The following is a 22847-nucleotide window of genomic DNA, read 5'->3' as shown; positions in this document are numbered from 1 at the left end:
TATCACATAAAAAAGCAAAACAATTTTCAGAGCTTACATGACTTTTAAAAGGCCAATGAGCAAAAACTGTTTCACTGAGATTTGAAATGATGCAGGTGCTCTAAGCAGAGATAGCAATAATCTAAGCTCCTGCAGTGTTTTTCATCTGTTGATATAAAGGTACTTAGGCAGTAAAGTCCGTAGGTAGCAAAATTCTGTACAGATGTGAAAGTCATTAGCTATAAACCTAGATAATTTTTCTTGGAAACACGAAAGCTTAAAGAGGCTGGGTTATGATTCAAGTCACATTGCTGATACAAAAAGATTAGGTAATTGCAAGTGTAATCAGTATTTTGACGGGGGTAGCAATTTTTAAACATGAAAAGCACTAACATTAAAGCAAGCAAAGAAATTGGGGGTGGAGGCAAGTCCTCCATAAAAAAGCTAGCTTGCAGTGATTCACTGTGCCACATTAGGCAGAAGTACAGATCTCTGAATGTTGTCCTGGTAGGAGATATCTGATGATTGCTAAAATATTAAGTGCTATGATTCTGCAAGCTGGCACCACCAAGGGGCCTGAACTGCTCTAATGATGATTACCTTTCCTCCCACCATTCTTAAAGCAGAATGGACGGCAGTTTCAGATTGAATATATATTTTCCATCTGCTGAATAGTTGTTTTTGACATGCTGTTTGAGGTTAACTGTGCACGTACTAATCAAACCCACTACTTCCTTTCTCGTAAAACCAAAACAAAGCTTCATACTACTCTCAGGTACAGCATCTGGGATCAAAGCTATATATACACACTGGCTCTGTGTGGTTTCAAACATTTCGAAGATTCAGTATCCTGAAAGGTGTCACCTCTTTTCCAGTCCTGAGAGTTCCAGTTTGTCTTAAAGTCTGAAGGCATCAGACACCTTCAGCCCCTTCAGCATCTGTCCCATCACAGGAATGCTCTCAATATTGGTCACCGTGGGCTTTCTCTGCACAGCCACTGCCACTGCTGAAGGTGGGTAGATGAAGGAGTCAAGGTATCTGGAGGTGTTGACTTGTTTTCAGTTTCACGTTCTTGCAGGAGACAGACTTGGTACAACAGGGAGAGGAAGGTGACATAGGACTGATGGGAGCAAGGTCTTGGGGCACTGCAAGGTGTCTGGGAAACCAGACACAGATTTCAGAGCAGTACTACCTGTAGGGACGCTGGGCAGCATTCAGAGTAGCTCAGGCAGGAAAAAAAGATCTTGAAAAACTAGGCCTTGCAAGTGAAGTTGTGACAGCTGATAACATGGGTATAGAGGTTTGAATGGATGGAGAAATTCTGCTCTTTATCTGGAATTCTTGTGTGCAGAACTGAAGAAGATAAGCCCTACCTCAAAATGGACTGATATAAAATGAGATTGAAAAAATAATACTGAGTCTTCACAGCTTACTAGAGCAAAAGACAGTGCCTTCCCATCATGTGTCAGTATAGAATATAGAAGTTGCAAAAAGCTGTCAGTGGGGCTGTACATGGCACAGAAATTTCCCCTTAAGATTTTTTTTGCAGTCTGTTTATCAGGCTTTGCTGCATGCTGCTTTATTGGCTTGGAGTATATACTGTTGCTATACTGTGGCTTGGAAGTAGCTAGTTAAAAATAAGGAGAAAAAAGATCAGAAACAAACATGTGCTAACAGATTTTCTGTTCAGTTTTACCTTAATAGTTCTGTTCCATGTTCCATACAGGATGTCAACTTTTTTGTTCCTAAGTGTAAACATGTTTATTTCTACCAGGCAGAAATTGTCATTTAAAAGCCTGATTTTAAATTTCAAATTTCAGCCTTACCATCTATAGTCTACTTTTTTGGTTTCTTATGTATATTAAAAAGTTTGTGTTGAGGGAAACGGAAGCATGCGGGTCATTCATTGCTCAACTAAGTGGGCCAAGTAACCTACTATTTAAGCAACAAGTAACTGCTGAGATTTATAATATCATTTTTAGTAATCAAAGCATTTCTTGAGCTTTTTAAAGAATATTAATGCAGTGCTAACATGAATTGTGGTCTTGGAATCCTTTCTTTGAAAGCAGCATTTCTAGGAATCCCCCATGGATAATAGGAGGTGGCAGGAGTCCCTTCCTACTGTGCAGGTTTGAAGCAAATGACTTGGGATCCTTTCTTGACAGTTCACTTACCATCACACTCTTTACTTCCTTACAGTAATGGAAGTGACTCAGCCAGCAATGGTGCTGGCCAACAGGCAAGGAGTTGCCAGCTTGGTGTGTAAATACAAGAACATTGGGAATGCAAAGGAAATTCGAGTGACTTTGCTTAAACAGACTGGTGATGACTTCACAGAAATTTGCGCTTCATCGTATACCACGGAGTTTAAAACATTCTTTGTGGAAGAGGTCATTCAGTGCCATGTTACCCCTGGCCAAAACAATGTGACCCTCACCCTGGCTGGTCTGCAAGCAAATGACACCGGGCTTTATGTTTGCAAGATGGAGCGGATGTACCCCCCACCCTATTTTATGAACAAGGGAAATGGGACACATCTCTATGTCATTGGTAAGCCAAGCAGGTTTACAGTACTGTGATATTTCCAAATTAAGGGAGTTGCTATTACATCTCAAAGGTTTTCAGAGTTCTGTTTGTAAGAAGTGAGGGTGAATACTGGTTTGAGCACTAAAAATCTTGATTAGCTGTTATTTCTTTCAGGTCTCCCTGCACACACCCAAAGCAAGCATAGCCATAGCCATGTAGTGTATTTAGCAGCTTAGGGATTTTTGATGGCATAATCAACACCATCAGTGTGCATGTATGTCTAGGCAGTTAGATACAGAAGTGCAAAACTAATGGAGTAAGGTGTATATGCTCTTCTACAGATAAAGACTCTTTTCATTGGAGCTTGAGTGGGCAGTGACTCAGAGCTCAGCCCTGGTGGTATCCTGGGATAACACATGCTAGAGGAAAGCAGTGTAGAGGCTGATTTACTGACTCTAGGGCCATCCTTATGAGGCTCATGTGTGACATGACTTGTGTGGTATCATATGTTTTAGATCCAGAACCTTGTCCAGACACTGCCATATATCTCTGGGTATTAGGAGCTACTGCCTCAGGATTTTTTCTTTACAGTATCATCATCTCAGCTGTTCTTGCAGGCAAAGCGGTAAGTCCCATCAACTCAGCCTCCTTCTGCTAATAATACCCCTTTGTGTGATGAGGACAAGGAGAAAGAAATGAGAACAGGGAAGAACACTGGGAACAAACCCAGTGGGATGCTCCATTTTACTAGTGCAATGCTATTACAATAACGCAAAATAAGAGAACTTGATGGAGCTGCCACTTATATTTGTTTATGACTCATTGATGTTGCCAGTGTACTAGAAAGCAGTCAGCTTCCATCAGCTGGACTGAGCCTTGGCTTAGGTCTGGATGCTTAAAACCAGGCAAAGTCCTGGATGCTTCTGTGATTGAAGGCAACAGTCTTCATGTGTACTATGATTTCACAAATGATTCACACAAAATCCCAGGATTTGCTTTTTCCTTTTCTCACCATTCACCTCTGAAAAGCAAATTTAAGCAGGCTTCTCCTTGGATGGGGGAAGTGTAACTTAAAGCATTTTTAAGTTCACAGCTAGAAATGTCTGCACAAAAGCATGCAAAATGTAAGCCTGAGTTGCCTTTTTCCACAGGGGTCTGCAGTACTCATAGTCTGTTAGAAATGAAACTGAGCTTGAAACCAAACAATATCTCTGTCCCATATTTTTCAATCAGTCCTTGTCCCTAGAAGTTAAATGAAGTTGTCTGGTGTGAACACTTGTAGCTTTGAATCAACACTGAACTCTGAAGCAGGAGCACCTTCAAAGTGCTAAATGAATGGCAGGACTGTTTTTTTTAATATAAATATCCCTTGTACATCCTGATCCTCCCTGAAATGGTCTCCACAGATCTTCTATAAAGAGGCAGAGAAAGGTGTCTAGAATACATTCTACTCAGTAAAGGAAGAATATCCATCGGTGTCTCTAAAATGAGCTGGTCAATGATTATGCTGTGATCACTTGTTTATTTTACTTTCTTCTCATATTTTACAGATAAAGAGAAGACGATGTCTCACTACAGGAGTCTATGTGAAAATGCCTTCTGAGAAGCTAGAGAAAAAAGTGATTCCATTCCACATCACCGTTAACTGTAACAAGGAAAGCGAGAAACCATTTCCTAGCTGGGATGGAGAGTCTGCTAACTCATTTCAATTAAAGAAATAAAAGTAATTGTCTTTTTACAAAAGGTGTGCAGGAAGGTGAGAGAATATTCTTTTTAACTTCTATGGTTTGGAGGAGAATAAATAGTATATGCATTTGTATTTGAAGATTAACCCTGTCACATAGAAATGGCTACATTAGGCCATTGACTTTTTGGAGATGTATTGTACCAATATGTAATATATATGTGTGTATAGCATTAAGAGCTATTGCTGTTGCAGTTGAGCATCTTACTGTCAAATTTCATCATGCCTACTGATCAACTGAAATCCAAACACTATTATGACAGAGGCTTGTGTGTCATACAAGGGGGAAGGCTGACCCACAGGTCTGGGGGGCAGAGGTAGGAGAGCACACTAATGTACAAAGGAATGTTAACTTTTTTTCCTGCATTGGTATTTATTGGTTCCATTTCTGGCATTAGTGCTCTGCACTTCCACAGAGGTTTCCCCGTAGGCTGGCACTGATGACACTGCTGCTCTAGAAGACTGATCTTAGCTCTCTTCAGTGGCATTGTGTCCCAGAAGTGCTGTGATGGAGCTGACTGATGGTCTCTGAGCCAGTGCTGACAGTTTGGTTGGAGAAAAGGCTCCAGCAGGAGCCATCTTAGGCTGTGATGGGAGAATGTTCCAGTTCTGCTGGGGCCTTGTGTTTTATAAATGCTAAATTAGCATCTATCCAAAAGGCAGAAGTATGTTGCTGTGTTTAACGAAGTCTATTTTCCATGAAAATACTGACAGTGTATAATCTTGTTTATTAGTTATGTACCATTCAATAAAAACCTTGAAGCTTTGCCCAAATTCAAGTTCATTTCTTGTTCACCTTTCTCAGAAGAAACAGGAAGTGGCTACGTGTTAGAAAGCAGTGAAGACAACATGAACCTTTCCTCTCTGACCCTGTGTTTTGCCCTTCAGAGACAGCCATGCCATGCGCATGCCAACACTTCTGTTCTCAGCTCTCCTCAGCCACCATTACAGTCTGTCAATTCTTCTATTTGTCTAGTTACAGCTGCTGTGATGTGCTTCAGAGACACTAACAATCAAGTTTTCACTTCCAGCAGAGTTACTTGCAGAAGGTAGCTGTAATGCCTTTGACAGCACCTCCTGTACATGTTTAAACAAAAAGCTTGTCCTAGTTTCAAATCCTGTTTTCTTTGCACCACTTTGACACTCTCACTCACTAAATGCTAGTCAACACACAAAGCTGCTGAAGCTTAAAACAATTTCAGCATTCTCAGCTACTATCTATTAATATGACTCTTTGTTATCAAAATTTCACCTTGCAACACTGGCAGCATGTGTCTCTGTTTCACAGCTGTGAATCCATCTTGGCTTCACAGCTGTGAAAGCCAAACCCCAGAGCTCTTTATTCCATGTTCTTGCAGTGGCAGCAGCTTCCAGAACACCAAATCTCATAGCTCTTCTAGGCTGCTTTCCCTCTCTTGCCCATTTATCTGGCACCACTCCAACTGTGCAAAGACACATTCACATTCTCAATTTGCCAGTGTTTGCAGGTACTAACTGCTCTCTCAGTGTTGATATACAAGTGTGCTGCATTAAGTAAAAGCAGCCTCTGATGACATATCCTTTTTTTGAAGGTGTTTTAGAATTCTGACATTAGTCTGGTACTTTTCCATAATTTTTCACTACCCAGTGTTTTAGGGATAAAAAATGGTAAAAGATCACATATCTGTTGTCACTGCATGAATAATTACCCAGGGCAATTTTTTCCACCACTGCAAGAAATAAATCATATGTCTGACTCCAAATCGGGAATCAATTGTTTCTTTTTCGTTTTCTTGGCAATTCCTCTATACTGGGATCAAGAACTTACTTTTCTTAAGCAATCTAAAAACAGTTCAAGTACATTATTTTCTAAGTTTATCTTTCCTGGGTGAAGAGATGTTTTGGATCTGTATCCACAACCTCATGATATCTGGCCACAGCTGGCAGTGAATCTGTGTCACCATAGAGCCTGTGCATATTCCAATTCACCTCCATTTCTGGCCACTAACTTGACCATAACTAGGCCTTCTACATCCACCTGGACAACTTCCTCTTGGTACACCCACATTTCCTTGAGACATTTGGCCTGTAACAACCAGTGAAGAATTCTGCCACAAATAAGCAACAGGTGACTAAAATAGCTGAATAGTGAAGGTTATGGGAGAACAGAACAGAAACAATCTCACATATGGTAATAGCAATATTTTGTATTTGCCTCCTGCACTTAAATAATTCTTGGCATGATGTTGATTAATTATCTTATTAGAAATTACTTTGTCCAAATTCTCTGTCTGTTCTGAACTGCTCTTCATCCTCAGTGGTTACTTTTTCCAACCTTCTCTTGTTTCTGCAGTGCTTAATTTTCTTTGGCTTTCCTTACCACTGTAGGAGCCTTTTCTGATCTAAATGTTATATAATGCTTTATGACTTTTTGTTCTAAGCCAGGTTCCCCTTTTGAACTTTTTGGCAGGGTAGTAGGTGCACTTGAATCAGCAGATGTAGCAGTGAAGACCAAAGTGAGATTTCAGTTTAGATTTTATTGACAATTATATTCTCATCATTTATATGGGGCACTACATAGTTGAGTGGAGGCTATGTAGTCGCAGAGATGATATTTATACCTACCTCCATATGGTCTATATAGCAGCTAGTTCTGATGAGGACAGAGCCCAGACCTCAGGGAATTTCCATTGTCCTGTGATGCCCTCCAGAACCTCGAGGTCTATGCTTTTCCCTGATACTTGGAGAGCATCTTTCACTATCAGCACCCCAAGAAATTTTACATATACAAGTCAAGTATAGTGTTCTGTCAGATCACAGCAGTACCAAAATGAAAGGCGCAAATGCTAGGTCAGTGTACATCCCAGAAAATGCAATAGAGGAAATTGTGCCTCTTTCTGGGAAGAATGTGCTCAGCAAAAGTGAAAGGATTTGGTGTCAGAACTCTGCTCATTAGAATGAGGAGTTTTAAAACACAACCAAGTATCATACCTGGACAGCCAAATTATGAGACCATACTGCTTGGTGAGGAAGTCAGGAAGAGTCTCTTTTGATGTGCTCTTCACCCCTTTAGAAGATCTGTCAGCCTGTTTGTGAAACAGAGAGTGTGAGTTTCTGGCTGGATGAGTGGGAATTCACAGGTATACTTGTCTGCATCAAAGACGATGGCATACGCATACACCACTCCCAGCCCTCAATATTCTACTTTCATTTTCATCCACTTCTTTATCTGAACTATTTTTTTCCTTGTCATTTTCAATTATCAGAGTCCTATCTGATACAGAAAAACATATGGCAGAAGTTTCCCACACAGCTACTCTATGAGTAGGCAATGAGTAGTCTATCATTTTAGGATTAGAGATTCCCCACTCTTGGAAGGAATATGTGAATCTGAACTCACTACTCAGTCAGGCCTTGAGGTCTGCAGGGAAAGTTCATTAATTCTGTTTTCCACAGATACTTAATAAATTAAAAAAAAAAAATTATCAAGGACTCCTAGGCTATGCAAGAGCAGATATTTTTGACCTGTTGCTATCTTTCCTAACCTCCTGACTTTTGCTCCAGACTCCCTCGGGCCTAATTTCCTTTTTTCCAATAACCAATGTTTGCATTGGCCAGGTAACTCATAACAGGTTTGATACAATTCCTGTCTTCAGTACTGACTTGGACCTTTGCAGGTCCAAAGAGTGTATGTGTGTGAGGGGCTCAGGTGAGATTTGGAGGCAAAGTACATTGGAAGGTAAGATACAACAGGCTTCTTCCTCTCACTAGACAAAAGCTATCACTGGGGAGCGAGTTCTGAAAAATAAAACAGAAAATGCATGATTTTGCCTACGACAAGAACAGTCTGAACCATGACTAAAGAGCTCTACCTCTAGAAGAGGCATAAACAGCAATCAGATGATGTATCCAAGAGTTATAACATTAAATCCAAACCAAAGAAGGCTGGTGTATAGCAGATGGATTTATGCATTACTAAAACCAATTTATTGTTGACATTTGCAAACTGCATTCTTGCTTGAACATGTAGAAGTTATTTCAAGCTAGCTTCTATCACAGCTAAGCAGTGGGGCCTCTGCACATAACAGTTATTGACAAAAGATCTAAGGATCTGTGGGAAGGGGGACGTAAAAAAGTTGCCCCTGAAGTCAGATGAAAACTTTTTGTTGTTTACTAGAGGGACAGAGCAAGGAAGAGTTGAGGTAAGGGACGAAACTTCACTGGGAATCATTAGTAATTGCAGCTGAGGTGACATGGCAGATGTTTCCATGAACTAAGAAATTGTTACGTACTCAAAATTTCACTATCCTTTCCTTTCTTGACTTTTCAAATGTAATTTTCTTTCTATTTCTGTAGCAAGCTGTCTTAATCACAGTCACGTTTTTATATGGCAATGAACATTTTTTAGTGGTTATGAGGTTACAGTTGAACAAAAAGTTCTCAGTTTCTTCATTGATGGCTGTTCTTCTTCATTCTTTTCTGACTGCTGTTTTTAAAGAGTAGTACTTGAAAATGTTCAGTCTGATCTGCTTCATTCAGCAATAAGCAAGACCTTGCTTTTAGGGAAAATGGAATTTCTCACATAATTATATGATTCCAATAGGTGGTAATTTTAGATGACTACATCCCATAACAGTACAGGTGATAAAACTGGGAAAACTTGAAACACTGGGTAACATCTGGTTGGACTATGCAGTGCTGTGGGTGGGATTTACTGACATTCATGCTCTAGCCTGTGAGGCAGCAGTTTGTGTGGAAAGCTGGAACAAGCAGCAGAGTGCTCTATTCTTCCCACACAGATCAGTGCCTGGGATGTAGGTTTTCTACAGAAAATGAATGTTAAAATTTGGGCCAAGATTGCCACTGACATGCAAAATATAAGATTGCTGGTTTTACATAAATAAAAAAATATACACTGAGCAAATACTCCATATTTCTTTCAAACTAGGAACTCAGCAGCCAGACCCCAAAGACTCTTACAGTTCAGTATATACAGGAAATAAACAAATACTGCTCTACATTAAATGGGTTATTGTTAACTTACTACACTTAGTCTTGTTTTTAGAGTTTCTCCTTGGGAATTTGCAGCTTCCTTGAACTAGTGATGAAAGGGGCCAGCAGAAGTACTGCTTACTTTTGTGCAAACTAAAGTCTTCCCTCTGCAAACGAGGAAACATGAGGGGATTGATACGTACTAACTTCCACAGCACTTAGTGCTGGGTACTTGAAACATCATCAACTGTAAGAAATATTTCAAGATCCTTTCTCCCTGTGAAAATTCTCATTGGAAGTTGGGTCTCTGTTGGCCTTCAGCTGAATTCCAGATACCTCTTTCCATGTGCTGGTGTGTGGGGAAAGCTGAGTTGTTTGAAGTTCTGTAGAAGCTTTGATAAGACTTCTTTTCATCTTGCATGCTTTCAGAGTTGACCTTCGTACCTGCTAGACAGAGCTGCTAGTTCTTGCTATTGTCATCTTTCTACTTCGTTTGAAGTCAAACAAATAGGTGATTAAAAATAGACCTTCTCCAGTGCTACAAAGGGTCTTACGTGTACTATGGTCTAACTGATTTGCATCATACAGATTAAAAATGTATATGTAATGAGCTAGATAAAAATTGTAAAAATACTTGGTGGTGGGCAAACAAGTACCAAAAATAATCCACATTTGAAACTGTCACAAAACGTGGTATGCTAGCAGTACTTAATCAAGATCAGAAAGCAAAACAGTTCATTTCTCTGTAAGTTATCAAATCCTTCTGGTAAGTGACACTTTGGAAACATTCAACAGCTTCATAACTGGCTGACTTAATGTTTTACAGGCAGGAAAGATGGCTAAAACAGCAGTAATCAGCAGAATAAGTTGGTTTCATAGTTGAGCTCTGTGAGGTGTTAAGATTGTGTGGGTAGCATTTATAAAAGCTTTCTCAGTTTTAATTCTGTAGCAAAGATGACTGTCTGCTTCACAAATTAATAATATTTTCCTTTCTCTCATAATGCCAAACTAATTCATTATATCATATTTTATTCTATGACTATTTGTCTAGTCTTTTTATAGTACTCTCTCACTAAGATGAAACATCACTTAAGCTCTTTTCCCTCTTCATCTCTCTGAAATAATATAGTATCATTATTATAATCTTACCAATAGGTTCCAAACTCATGTTATTCCTCCTCTCTTATGTAAGCCACAGGCACATATCTGGTGTAAAAATTCCTCTCATTAATGCCATCATTTATACTGCAATTTTCAGAAAAACTTGCATTCTTGTTTTTCATGTTTTTACTTCATATTTTATGACTAAAAAAGACCAGGCTTTAAATACAGCAATTATTTTACTGTCACTGGTCACAAGGAAGGTGTGATTCTTTCATGGGAGTCGACAGAGATGCTTCACTCATGCTTCAGATGCCTCAGTCAGAAATATACCTTAAGCAGTTGCTTTTTGGTTCCTGGAAGGAGGGCAGTCCCTATGCTGAGTGTGTGCCTGCGTTTTCTTGGTTTGTTTTGCAATGCTGGATGCTCCATAGGGGCAGATTGCTCGTGTCTCATCCAACAAATCCGTGAACTAGAAGGGGATGCAGGCTGTCTTACCCAGGGGGCGACTTGCAGGAGAGGGTAACAACCTGCACAGCACTGATGGAAGTCAGGCAGCAAAAGGAAGAGGCTGGAGGAAGGGAGAGAGAGTCAGCTTCTCTGCACCCAGCATGACTGGCACCTCCAAATGTGGCACCTTTTGAAATGGCTCTCTTTCAAAAAGTTGATTTAGATTCAGCAACATAGATGCTCGTGGTTTACTTTTCAATATGCAGAACATGAAATACTCGGCACCTAAGTGCTCTAGAGACATGAAGTACTAGAATTTAATAACCTCTTCCACTCACAGTAAAGACATCAATATTTATTTTGGCAAATTTTTGTGTATTGAAAGATCGTGGAAAAAAGGAAATTTGTTGGTATTTTTACATCAAATACTTGGACTTCTCTGAAATAGTGTTTAACTTTAAAATTTAACTATATCAAATTGATAACAAAACAACTCTTTTTGTTAAACATAAAATTATTTTTTCTCAACTCCCTAGTTTGTCAAAATTTCCAATTTTCAACTTTAGGCAGTGAATTTAAAAATATTTATTCTCATAAGTCTAGTCTTTGCAGAACAGAAATTATGGATGTGAGTGTTAAACCTGTAAAGAAAAAAGATATTGAAGCTTAAATATCACAAAATCCAGATGAGGCCAAATGTAGCAAAAACTATGGTACTGATCTTTCTTTCTCACCTTACAATGAAACCAGAAGTGTTCTGTGTTATTTGTGACAATTGAATGGCTAATGAAGGTCCAATTACTTCTCAATAACTAGTCAGCCTTTTTTCTTCTGATTATGCTACGGGTAGTTACCATCGTATGATTCCAAGCTCAAGTCATTGTTATGACAAATAGAACTTCAGATGCTGCCAGTTGGACCTATCTGGGTCTTTCTAACTTCCTTTTAACCTAATCCTTTCTTCACTTGATTTAATTGCCATGGAGGCCAGTATATGGATTAAAAGCATTGGCACGTGCAGCAAACGAATCAGATTCACACATGTTGTTCACATGGCTTTAAGCTCGTGAATAAGTCACAAAATCTTACTCGTCATGCAATAGTAACAACAGGGTAAGGTTTAGTGAAATATTTAGGTGTAGCAGAAAGCTGTCCCTGCAACATAACTGGAAGAAGAGAAGCTGGAACAGCCTGTTGCATGTGAAGCAGGTAGTATGGGAAAGTAGATTTAGGATTTAAATCTATTAAATATATACAATGAAATATAGTAATATAAAAATATGCTTATGAAATATGCATAACTGTATATTGAGTATGCCTGGAGGCTTCCCTTGCTACTTAAACCCACGGTCTATTATAAAGAAAAAACTCTTGACAAAACCTGTCACTTATTCAGCAATACATTGTCTTGACTCTATTCTGAAGTAAAACCTAAAAATTATCAGAAAATCGAAGTGTTGCCACAGTTTCTGTCTAGTTGCTAGAAAATATTTCCATGTTTTGCTTAAGTGCTGCTTTCAGTCTTTTCAGCATGAAACTGATGCACTGATGATATGTGATTGCTGGAGATACCTTGGCCCTTTTGTAATAAAACGTTTAAAAAGAATACCCCAGCAAAATTTCAAATCAAGAGATTTTACAAGCTCTGCAGAGTCCTCTTTTGTTCCTGCCCTAATTTCTTCACTTAGGTTTGTATGAGTACAAGGCCAACACTTTCCAGTGGGGGTGAGTTGATGTAATTAGTCACCTTCACTTAACTAGAACTGTCCAGAAAGCTCATACAGAGAGTGCTCATCTATTGAAAAAGCCTCTGTGCATGTGTGCGTGAATGCAGCAATAAAACCATACATGCTAAAACTTTCCTTGGGTCAAAGTAACACTTTGTGTTCAGCACCAGAGACAGGAAGGAGAAGAGCCACTTGCCCAAAGGCTGTGGCACTGCTGGGAAGTGAGACACGCGGGTTGCTGCTGCCCGATCCGACACCAAAGGCAGGAGAATGCCTGGTGCAGTGACTAGTCTCACTGGCTGCACTTTCAGTGGAAAACTTCGAAGGCTGGCAGGCCTTCTTGATTTCTACTGATAATCTGTGAAAGATGGCAATTTTATACTGATACAGATTGGGAAAGTATTATCTTGAAACTTTACAAGTCTAATAACAAATATACTAATTTTTTTTGTTTGTTGCATTAAAGTCCTTGGAGAGTTCTAAAGAGGATATACCATTACCAACACTGTCCTGTTACAGCATGGATCAGCAGAAGATTTAGTAATGAGTACTGTGAATCTATGTCTTGCAACAGAACTAGGAATCACTGCTTTCAACAATTTTCAGACACTTAAACATCCTTTACCCAGTAGATTTTTATGATAGAAGGAACAGTTGTGTAAAGTTCAAAACCAATAAGCACCATTCTTTTGTATGCAAGCAAGATCTCTTATCTGAAAAATTCATCAGTAACTCTTATCAACGATTTAGGTGCTGCCACCTACCAAGAATTAGTATTTTGAATCTGTTTCTGGCTGGAGCTTTATCTGTGCTGCTAATACCGTGTTGAGTTTTTCTTTTCCCTTTCCAAGTCACACACATACTGCAATCATGCATCTTATTTGTACTGTTTGTAAGTAGTTAATCATGAGGTATCATAGCTCATCTTTTTGAAACTGGCAAACTACGTAGCAGGCTGTGCTCTTGGCTTCCAGCTCTGCTGCAGTCACTATTAACTCACTGGGAACACCAAAAGACACTCAGTTCTACTAATGCCTAACATCTACTGATGATGAAGAGCACAGCAGCAGTAACTATTTCATATGTGGTAACATTATTTGCAATAATCAGGAAGAGTACAATATAAATGAATACTAATAAAATAGAACCTGTTCCACAGTGTCTGTAGGCATCATTCAAGACCAGACAGAGCAGGCAGGAAAAAAAAAGGTGGGAATGATGCTAAAAGACACAGCAGCAGCTGTCCACTTCCCAGCAGTGTCCAAGAGCAGATGGCAGGAAAGAGTATACAACCAATGAAAGCATGCTATGAAACCTCCCTAAAATACTGTTCCAGCCCTCCTTCACCAGCGGCTCAGGAACTTCAAAGGGTGGTGTCTTTGTCTTCAACAGCCACAGGGGATTTCTCTTCCATGAATTTACCCTTTCACTTTTTGAAGTCCTGTGGACTTTTGAGTTCACAGAAACAAGGATGATCAGCTGTTCTGCATTACAGAAGAAATGGAAGAACTCAAAGCAACACAAATAGCCTTGAAAAACAGTGGGTAAACCTAAATAGACCAAAGGGGATCTCTGGAGTAGTCTTCAAAGTTTGGAAACAATGAAATGTTTCTTTTCATAGTGGAAAGCCAGTTATGTTTCCATATCAACTAGAACAATTTGTACCTGTCTGATATAAAGCTAATAATAAAATCACCACTTTCTTCTCTGTAACCACTAGCACTAACCACCTACTTATGAAAATGTAACTAGAAGGAAAGATGCAAATGGCCAAATTAATCTTTTCCCCTTTAACTATTTTTCTTCTTCAAGCAAAAGAAGCACCAAAACAGTCCGTCATTCGAAAACTACAGAGCCTTCACTGATGTCACTAGAAAACACAGTGTAACCACAGAACCACAGCAACCCAATGAGAAGTAGAGTGGTGTGACTGGCTTGCTTCTTTTTTTTTTTTTTAGCTTTTTTCTTACCTAGCAGGGAAGGGAAAAAGCCAATGGCTGTTGGAGGTACATGCCTAAATCAATATAACGTGAATCCATGATCTTGTAACTACAGAATCCTGTATTTGTTGATTGCATGTGCAGCAAGACACCCAGCATAAGAAGTAATACATTTGTAGCCTCACCATCATACTGTGAACACCAACAAAACAGCGCTTACAGATTTCTGGGTCACAACTAGCAGCCCCTAGCAACAGGCAGAGGTGAGTCTTAAAAAGGAACTGGGATAACCAAGAGGAATATAATCACACCTAATAGTACCTTTGATGAGTTACACAGCAGCATCTGAGGGCCACTTTTGTCAACGGGAGCCTAGTTCAGCTAAAAAAACAAGCATCAGCTGTGAGGCTGACCTCTGTGGTATGTACTGAACACATCCTCACTGCTCATGACTTTGCAAGGGCCATACCTTGCCTCTGCTGCTGACAAAGTACAGCAGACAGACGAGGGATAAAGGATTCTAGCAACCAAAGAGGGCAGGCAACAAGAAGAGATGACTCTGAACTAAAGAGAGATGGGACACATGCATGTGACTTTTCAGTGGCCACCTGAAACAATGGAATAAGCAGTTGATCTATAAACAGATCTACAGACAGAAAACTGAGATTTATCCCACCGTATTTTCCAGGGCTATCTGACGAGACATAGCTCCATTCCTGGCCTGGCAGCAAACCAAGGCAGCTCCCAGCCAGAAGGGGATTCCTGAGGAATTCTGAAGTTAGGTTTGGGAACAGTGCTATCATTAGCCCCAGATGCTAATGTAACATTAATGTTTAGTAGCAGTATTAACACAGTGAGAATGGAGAAACACCAACTTCCACCTTTTCTGACAGTCATCTAAATTCATCAGAATATAAATGTAAAGGCTGTACCAGATGAGAATAAAAAATCAGAGGCAAGTATCTTGCCTCACAGATAAGCATCCAACAGCGGGTGCTTAGGAAGAATATAACATGAGGAAAAACATATGGTAATGCTATCCTGAAAGACTCTCATAACCTACAAAAGCTTTCAGATTTAGGGCTTGTCTGGTTCTGACGAGGAGGCAGAAAATACAGGATTCTGTAGTATCTACAGGAACAGTATGGACACCTCTATTCCCCTAGCTTCATTGTGCTGCAGATGCTTGACTTCTCTGGATATGGGTGTGCTTTGCTGTGGTTCAGTCAGGATCACATGAGGCTACAGACCCAAATGAAGCAGCAGTTCAGTGAGGACAACAAAAGCCCCCTAAGCAAACATTCACTTTTAATGACCAGTAACCACAGAGCGGAGATCAAAGAGACCCAGCGTGTAAAGCTTGTTATTTTCAGTCAATCATGGGCAAGCAAGGAACTGCTCATTCCTATCCACTGTGTATACATACACTGTGTATGTACATACATACAGCCCGGACCAACTTAATAGTAGCTGGGAACAGCTTAGACTGAGCAGAGCTTACTGAGGTTTTATTCTGAGTACAAGGGTGGATTAGCTACTGGGGAGCTTGCCTGAGTGAACTAGATACTTCCTGCATTCACACTGACACTGTGATCCCGTTAGAGCTGGTTTGGATAGTTCACCCTGAACTGTATTGAGAGTGCACTAGAGACACAGGGCACCTAATCAAGATGTGAACCTGGCAGCTGCAGAGCTGGTTCTTTTTGTTCCACTGCTGTGTCTCCCAGGAGCAGAGAAGTGCATGGCAGCTGGGAACTTCAGTGAGGAAATCTGGAGTCTTTACATGACAAAGGCCAATTCACCAGAATATCCTATGGTGATCTGCAATGTGATCACTGTGGTTAAAGTCATGTTTTAGTCATTTCAATCACACGTTCTCTAGATAATACAGATACCTGATTTATATTTTTTGTTCGTTGTAATTGTAATTATTACTGCAAATTCTTTTTTGTGTGGTGACAGCATCCAAGCTAGCTGCAAGAAGTGTGCCTAGACCTCTCCTTACAGTGAGATCCCGAAGCACACCAGAGGCATAAGGCTCTGTTTCACTGGGTTAAAAGTGCTCTGGGACAAATAGCAAACACATCAGAAAGGTTTATAGTCGGCTCCTATCCTCTTGCAGGAGAGAATTTGGTCCCGGGTTAACTCGGTTACTCTGACTGGCAGCAAACTCTGGTGAGTTCTGTCTGGCCTCGGGGGAGTTCCTCCTTCACTCTTCACTACAGCACCTCTGAGACCGCATCAGCCACACACTTGTAGTGATTCCCTGAAAAGTGACTTCTATTCAAACTTCATTACCTCTCGGCCTTTCCCAGCCTGCTGGAAGGATTGTTTTTATAGCTTGTTCTTTCTCATCAAATTAGCACGAACAGATAAACAATGTTCAAATACCTACAAAAAAGACCAACCCCCCTTCTCGGCTATGTCACTTTCAAAGCCTCCTGAGCCCTAAGAAACTTGCTCTGTCCCTCCAAACGCAAGCATTGGCGACACTGACATTGCACTGCTCTCTGCTGTGCGGTTTCAGAATTTCTTTCTTATGAAAATAAAAAAAAAACCCAAACCCCTTTAAACATAAAGCCACGTGCACGTGAAGAGGCTCGTGTGGGATTCTAGGAAACCACAGAGAGCAGTCGTACCTTCGTGAGGGCCGAGACGGGGCCATGCAGGGTGACCCTGAAGGGCTGCACTGCAAGCCAGGAGTCCGGCAGTGCCGAGACGGGGCTGAGAGCGACACCCCCGTATGGCACCGGCAGCACGGCCCCATCCGCACGGCCCGGCCCGATCCCGATCCCGATCCCGATCCCGATCCCGATCCCGCACAGCGGTGCCGGGCGGGGCCGCCCCGCGCTCCCGCTGCCGCCTCACCCGCCCGGCCCGCAGCGCCCCCGCGCGGCCGCAGAGCCGCCCGCGGCCGGGGGACACGGAGCTCGCCGTGTTGGGGGTTCTTGCGTCCTTGGGTTCCGGGGCTCCGCTGCAGAGCCGGGGAGCGCGGTCACCCGGGGTATGGAGCTTTCGGCCACGGGTCAGCAGTGCTGCTCCCCGCGTTTCACAGCGTCAGGGTGAGCTCAGCCTGAAAGGCAGCTCTTGGAAACCTCTCCTGCAGAAGGGGAAACAAATCCTTCACCAGTCCCTTGCGGCAGGAGCCCGGCGCTGACCCAGCACTGCAGGGTACCCAGCTTTGGTTGCCTTTGCTCTGGCGCTGTAGCGGGTTGGGTTTGTAACCGGGCGGAAACACCAATTTAATGTAGTGGTGTGGCCCAAAATACTCATTACTGTTTATCTTCTGTGAGATAAGAATTAGGAGAAACGCAAAGCAGGCACCAAACTTGAAAGAATATAAAGAAGTTTATTAACGGACCTAAAAGAAGGAAAAAAATTATACCACCTTCAGAACTCTCCTCCTCCCCCCACCTTCCTCCCTTCTCCCACTGACAATGTAAAAAGACAACCCTTAAGATGTTCAGTCTGTTTACCACTTCCATAATAACCTTGTTCAGTCCATTCAGAAAGAGAAGTCTCTTCTTGCTCGTGCTATGAAAACATTATCACAACGAGACAGCCATCCGGGTTGGTTCTCTGCTCACATGTGAGTCCCTTCCCCCCAACTTGCAGCTTTTCCCACAACTGCTTTCGAGGGTCCACTCTTGAAGTTTCTTGGGGTACAATTTTAAGGTTGAGCCGTTCAGAAACAAAAACAGGCCCTTCTTCTTCCCTGGGAGCAAAGGGTCTTCATCATCTTCATCGTTAGGACTATCTCTGGGAGCATCTCTAGGAGCTGAGGTTTTTTCCTTTCCCGTTTGGAGCAAAAGTCCTCATCGCTTCCATCTCTCCCTATCCAAACTTCTCATGAAATTACAGCTGCGTCAGCATCTGCCCAGCTCAGCACAGGTGTTTTGCTTACGAGTTGAACACTCCACCCCCCATATCTTCATGAAATTACAACGGGATACTGTGATACATCATAGCTTCACAACAGACTTTCAGCTTTAAGCATCTCTTCTTTCTCTTCCCTCAGGTTTTCAGCTCTTCACAGCAATAAAAGGGTTAATCTCACCTGGGCCTTGCAGCTGGAATGTGGCTTATCGCTGTTGGTCCCCTGGCCTCTGCCGGACAGAGGTGCCGCTTTGCTGAATCTCGGCCGCAGGGAGAGGGGGGGTTCCGAGCCGCTCTGGCCGCCCACAGCCCTGCTGGGGGGGTCATCCTGGAGCCGTGGCCCAGCCTGACCTGGCCTGAGCAGGGCCTGGGCTGGGCCCACTGGGCCCCACTTGGGCCCCGCAGCCACCTGTCCCTGCACTGGAAACGAGAGAGAGCTGAGGTGGGGGTTTGTCTATTCTTAAGTGTGGATCACAGAGGCGGTCACAACTTTAAGTGGCTTAAAGAATTGTCCATATTCAAACTGGCCAGCTGATAGGTTCTATCAGGTCCCAGAGGAAGCTGTAAGCACCCCTTAGCAAGGACATCCCTTCCGGGACTATGCTTGCTAACCTGTGACAGGCGCCTATCAGAGGAGTGCAGCTGGAGGGAGTGAGGGATCTCACCTTTGCAGGTGGGAGTACTGCCTTCCATAGCCTTGGCCTGCATGTACAAGGCACTTTGTTCCCAAGGCAGTAACCTGTGAGATTCTGAATGACAGACACAAAATAGAGGCGACTTAGTTACATATTTGTGATTTCATTGTTTTTACTCCTCCAAATCCACCAAGGCCTGAGCTGTCTAAGCCTAGCTCCAGTTAACCACTAACAATAATTGTGAAGCCTGACTTGGAGACACTTGAGAAACAGGGTTTTCAAAAGCAGTTTAAGTAAGCTGGGAAAAGCATGTGTGTGTCCTCAGCCACTTCAGTGTTTCTAGAAGTCCAAGACAAGGTTGTGCTGCTTCACCTGTCCTTGCAATTTTCAGCATAACTTTTCATTTATCTCTTATCTGCAAGATTGCATCACAATTTTGGTAACTGTTTCTTTGGAGAAAGTTTCTCTTTGTTACACTGCCAAGGCAGTGGTAGCAAGAGTTTACCTTTAAAAAGTAATCACAACATCACAACAATGCTGAGATAAAAACCACACCACAAACCCCAAGCATCACCACAGAATATGGCTCTTTCCCTCCTAACTCCTCAAAGGCAGCTGACCAGATAACCACATAGTAGCAGTCCCCACCCTACTGCAAACTTTGAAAGAGCTGGGGTGTGAAAATTTTACAAAACGTCTATAATTTGTGACTGTCACACCTAGAATAATTCCTATGGTCACCTAGCTCATCTGCATGTATCTGTCATGCACTGCTCCCCCTAGTGCCAGACAGTAACACTCTGGGTCTCCAGGTTTGCACTTCCCTTGGGTTTTACGTATTTGCCATCCGTTCTGAAAGACCTCCTTTCCAAACCTAGATATATGGGGCCCTGTAACAAAGTCCCACACAGCAGCATGTTGGCCATAGGGAACTGCAATGGCTTCAGAAGATCTCCTTCTGGAAAACTGCCCATGAACACAGGCTATCTACAACCCTTGTATTTTCCTAAATACCTCCTGCACGCTCAGGCATATGCCAATGAAAAGTACCTACTGCTCACAGACCTCTTCCTAGTACAACTTGAAGGGCAAGAACATGGTCATTACCTTTGTTGTTGCTGTTTTTGAAGACAGTAGACTTTCCCCAGCCAGCCTGTAGGTCTGCAGTCCACACCACCAGCGCATGCACATGAGCTCGACTGAGCCTTTTCTATCTACACCCCATATCCTGAAGAAGTGTTCGGTACCTCTTTTAGGTAACTGTGCTGCAGGAGGGACAGGGCTGGATACACAGAGGCAGAGAAGTTCCTAAGATCAGATGGAGACTGTCTTTTCCTGGATGGCTCTCAGTTGCCTTGAGTCAGCCAGTCCAAAACATTAGTCCCAGGATCTGAAGCAGCATTTAGAATCATAGAACAGTTTGGTTTGGAAGGGACCTTTAATCTCCATCTAGTCCAGCCTCCCAGCAACAAGCAGGTACATCTTCAACTAGGTCAGTTTTTTTTCCAGGGATGGGGCATCTACTGCCTCTCTGGGCAATCTGTTTAGACTTGACTGAATTTCCCACTTAGCACCTGTTGACTGAATTTATAGGTCAATGCCCTTGCAAGCCTTAGAACTGGGCTAAACTCCTTAATATACTTTTTTTTTCTTCTTTTAGGAAGCTCAGCGGCAATTAAATAATCTCAAGCATCATCCAAAGAAAAAAAAAACCCAAACCCTAAAAAGAAGTTATTAATGGGGTAATTGAGCTTGCATCAAGAAGCAAAGCCACACATAGACCCACCCCAAAGGGGACTGTCTCATTAGATCTGCTCTGCAGGGAGGTCTTTGCCTGACTGCTGAGCTGGCTGGGCTGAGCCCCAGTAGCCTCCACTGGCACATTGATGGAGAGAATATTACAGGATGCCCACAGGCCTGGGGGAGAGATCAGACCAACATATCAGCAAAGGAGGCATCAGAACAAACGAGGGAGCACATGAGCTGCGTTTCAGCTGAAATCTCTACATCCTGAATGACTGCAGCTTGTTTACACACCTAATGGGGAGTGGTGCAGATGGGAAGTGGGATTTCAAGCCATTACAGAACTTTAAAAATAGCACAGTGAAAGTCATTGTTCCCCTTCTCAATTAGGAGGACAGGAAATGGAAACGCATGTGTGTAGAGGCTTTCTGCTCCAGCCCTGAGGGAATGACCCGGAGTCATGAGAATATAGGCCAGATATTGAAGCAAAGAATGAGAAGCAGCAGGAGACAATGGAATATAATTTGTGTGGATAGACTGTAGAAGTCTCTGAAGAAAGAATTGCAAAACATTCTACAGAGAGAATATTTTTTATTGCCATGGGCAACTGCTCATCCATGAGCAGAAGTGGAAAACTGCTGGTGAGATGGAATAAGATCCTTCATTGAACCTTGGTTTCACAGTGAATTATGCAGTATCATTTTGCTAACATGGACATTGTTTTGAGTGATAACAGTAAGTATGTGATTAAACAGAGCAAAAAAAAATATACATCATACACACAGGGAAAATCTTTGCTGCGTCCTTGGGGAAACTGCAAAAGTGTTTTCCAAGTTACTTGGAGTTAGAAGGGAGAAGTACTGAAGACTGTGTAGTAGAGAACACTGGTGTATGGTCCAAGGGATGAGCAAGCCTGTTTCTCTATGGAACTGGGTGCATTACTGAATGCATTTTTAAAGGCACAAAAATTCACATAAGGATTTTCCAGTTTGTAAACAGTCAGAAGCAAGATGATAGGAAAAAAAGGAGATTATCACTATAGGGTAGCATTCGGAGTAGGACATGAAGAAAAAATAGGGCATGGGGTGAAGGAGAAGCTACATTCCAGGCAGGAGTTACTGCACATGGTGAAAGGAAGCTAGTGCTTGAGGAGCAGGATAGTCAGGGACTGGGGGACAGTCAGGTTGGAGGAGGAAAGAAGTTGGCTCTGAGAGGCGTGTGTGGATGGGAGAGTGAAAATCAAGACACAGAGAAATGAAATGAGTGAGGATGGAAAAAGGAAACACGTGTTTGTGAGCAAAAATAGTTACGGTCGTGGGAAGCCTGTGGAAACAGATGACTTGTTCCAGGTGTTTAACCGTAACCAACCGTAGTATTTAGAAGAAACACTGCTAAATTGCAGTAGCAATATCTTTGTGAAGTACGTAAGTGCTGATAGGGGAGCAAGGCAAAGATGGAAGGATTGAAAGGCAGTGGAGGAGTCTCTGTTGGTGTGGGACTAAAGGTGAGTATCCCTCACACTGAGCGCAGAGCTAGACTTTGTGTCTCTTCGCTTGTGAGTATACCCTGTGAGTGCCCCAGGCTCTGCCGGCTCATCATCAAATACACCTGAAATCACTGTTTAGATCAAATTTCTGAGTGCTGCCAAATGTACCCCAAAGTGTTCTCTGGGCTTGACCCTTTTGAAATAAAAGGATCAGTGCGTTCTGGCCATCCCAAGTGCCAGGAAGCAGAAAAGGAGAAGGTGTAATTGTTGACTTGAAGCCATAATTATAGTAAAGAGAGAGGACTTGACATATACAAACTGGACAGTGAGACTTTCTTCAATTGTGGTAGTGAGATGTATACCAGTTAAGCTATGCTGGTCGCTATTCTCCCCCCAAAAGTGAAATAGGTGTGTATTAATCATCTCTGCATTGGTGTAACTGATACCATCAAAGGGAGGGAGGGAAGGAATAAGTTGCTCCAAAATAATTATATTGGTTAAAAAAAAAAATCCTCTCTAACAAAATTACTTTCCTAACAAAATGTTTGAATTTTTAAGAAAGACAACAAATTTTGGAACCCTAACAATACTGATTTCTTTTAAAGTTTGTTTTCATAAAAAAATAGCTAAAACTTTGCACATGGAGTACATTCCCTACACCTTTATTGG

At 42.0% G+C, this 22847-nt stretch overlaps 1 protein-coding gene across 1 annotated transcript; it reads left to right on the top strand.

Annotated features, from left to right (window-relative positions):
- The first annotated feature begins 825 nt into the window (after nt 1-825).
- On the top strand, nt 826-5014 carry CTLA4 (cytotoxic T-lymphocyte associated protein 4). Its single transcript, XM_069021501.1, has 4 exons — nt 826-991; nt 2179-2529; nt 3021-3130; nt 4056-5014. The coding sequence occupies exons 1-4, from the start codon at nt 934-936 to the stop codon at nt 4224-4226; spliced, it is 690 nt and encodes a 229-aa protein (XP_068877602.1). The 5' UTR covers nt 826-933; the 3' UTR covers nt 4227-5014.
- The last annotated feature ends 17833 nt before the right edge of the window (nt 5015-22847 follow it).

This window comes from Aphelocoma coerulescens, chromosome 7, assembly GCF_041296385.1.
Source record: "Aphelocoma coerulescens isolate FSJ_1873_10779 chromosome 7, UR_Acoe_1.0, whole genome shotgun sequence".
NCBI classification, from domain to species: Eukaryota; Metazoa; Chordata; class Aves; order Passeriformes; family Corvidae; genus Aphelocoma; species Aphelocoma coerulescens.
This window is presented reverse-complemented; position numbering and strand designations above follow the sequence as displayed.